Genomic DNA, 1,332 nt, shown 5'->3' with positions numbered 1-1,332 from the left:
TAAGTGTTACAAAAATATTAATCATGCGCACCTGAACTATCACATCATCTTCAGAGCAAATGGAGCCATGAAATATATCATAATTAAGATCTGTCAGAGTGCACACTATATCAAATATAAGCTTAGGTCGATCTCTACTCACATTCAAAACCAAGTAATCTCTATATTGCCAGTTCTCAATCAAAACTTGTGGCAAGCGCTCCACATTGCCTTCAGCAACACCTCCAAAATTCCTTTTAGCTTCCTTAGTGGTAGCCAAGGTCGATTGATCACTCTTGATTGATAATGATAATGTTTTGACATCATAATCCATATACTTATTCATCATTTGATGTAATCGACGCTCCGTATGAATTTGACGATCTGGGGGGTTTTTTATTTCCACTGTAAATAGCTCACCAGGAGAGTGTCGTGCATCTAAAATGCTCGCCACATACTCTCCCAAATAATCCAATCTATCTTCATCCATGATGTGTCGCCCTACATTGTCTTGCTCTTTTATATAGAGGACGCAAGCGGCAATTCCATTATAGGTCCATAAATCGCCCGAGTCTACGAAATAAGAATGCTCGAAAAGCAAGGTGCAAATCTCAGAGAAGATTCCCGGGCGATCAAAGAATGTAATTTCAAGGGTGGCGCAATCGGAGCCAAAATGGTTAACAGTGACTATGTTGCCGTTTCTGATTTTGACCTGAGTTGTGCTGCAAGATCCTTTTTCTTTTTGAACGAGATTGAGAGAATCTTGCATATATTGTATGAGATTGAAATCTTTAATTTTGTGACCTTGGGGATCGGTAACATGAAAAGAATTCATGAACCAACTGCCATCCGATGAAATGTAGGACTTTGAGATGATGAGGTCTAAATCGCTCATAGCTTGAATAATTTTTAGCAGGATACCGTATCTGTTTGCCCCATGGACCTGCATTTATCTCAACAACAGAAATTAATATACAAGAGGAAAAAATCTATATATAATTTGTTTCTAAACATTAAAAGAAAATATTCTAATAATAGAAGAGGAAAATACATTACCTTGATGATATTAAAATCATCACATGTGTCATTATCAACTGACACCCTACAACAAACAATGAACAAGCTTCATATTTATTTGATGAAAATTACCCGAGCGGAGGGATGTATTCAGAAAGGGGAACGTAGTCAATGTCGAAATAGGGACAACCATGAGCCATTGTTGTGTCTCTGAAAATGATAACTTTTCTTCTCTTTTATTTTTCTTGATGATAATAATATATATGAAATAATACTAAGTATTAATTAGAAATGAAGGAACGAAGCACATACAGTAACTAACAGAAGCGGAGGAAG

The 1,332-nt window shown here is 36.4% G+C and overlaps 1 protein-coding gene across 1 annotated transcript in view; it reads right to left on the bottom strand.

Moving 5' to 3' along the window:
• LOC110037217 (ACT domain-containing protein ACR3-like) overlaps nucleotides 1–1,196 on the bottom strand; it is a 5,762-nt gene extending 4,566 nt beyond the window's left edge. Inside the window, exons 1-3 of the mRNA XM_020741809.1 lie at nucleotides 1,129–1,196; nucleotides 1,036–1,081; nucleotides 32–922 (exon numbers count right to left, since the gene is read on the bottom strand). Of these exons, the coding sequence (XP_020597468.1) occupies nucleotides 32–922; nucleotides 1,036–1,081; nucleotides 1,129–1,196 (1,005 nt within the window). The remainder of the gene's footprint in view (nucleotides 1–31; nucleotides 923–1,035; nucleotides 1,082–1,128) is intronic.
• Nucleotides 1,197–1,332: the final 136 nt, after the last annotated feature.

This window comes from Phalaenopsis equestris, unplaced genomic scaffold (genome assembly GCF_001263595.1).
Source record: "Phalaenopsis equestris unplaced genomic scaffold, ASM126359v1 Scaffold216990, whole genome shotgun sequence".
Taxonomy (NCBI): domain Eukaryota; kingdom Viridiplantae; phylum Streptophyta; class Magnoliopsida; order Asparagales; family Orchidaceae; genus Phalaenopsis; species Phalaenopsis equestris.
This window is presented reverse-complemented; position numbering and strand designations above follow the sequence as displayed.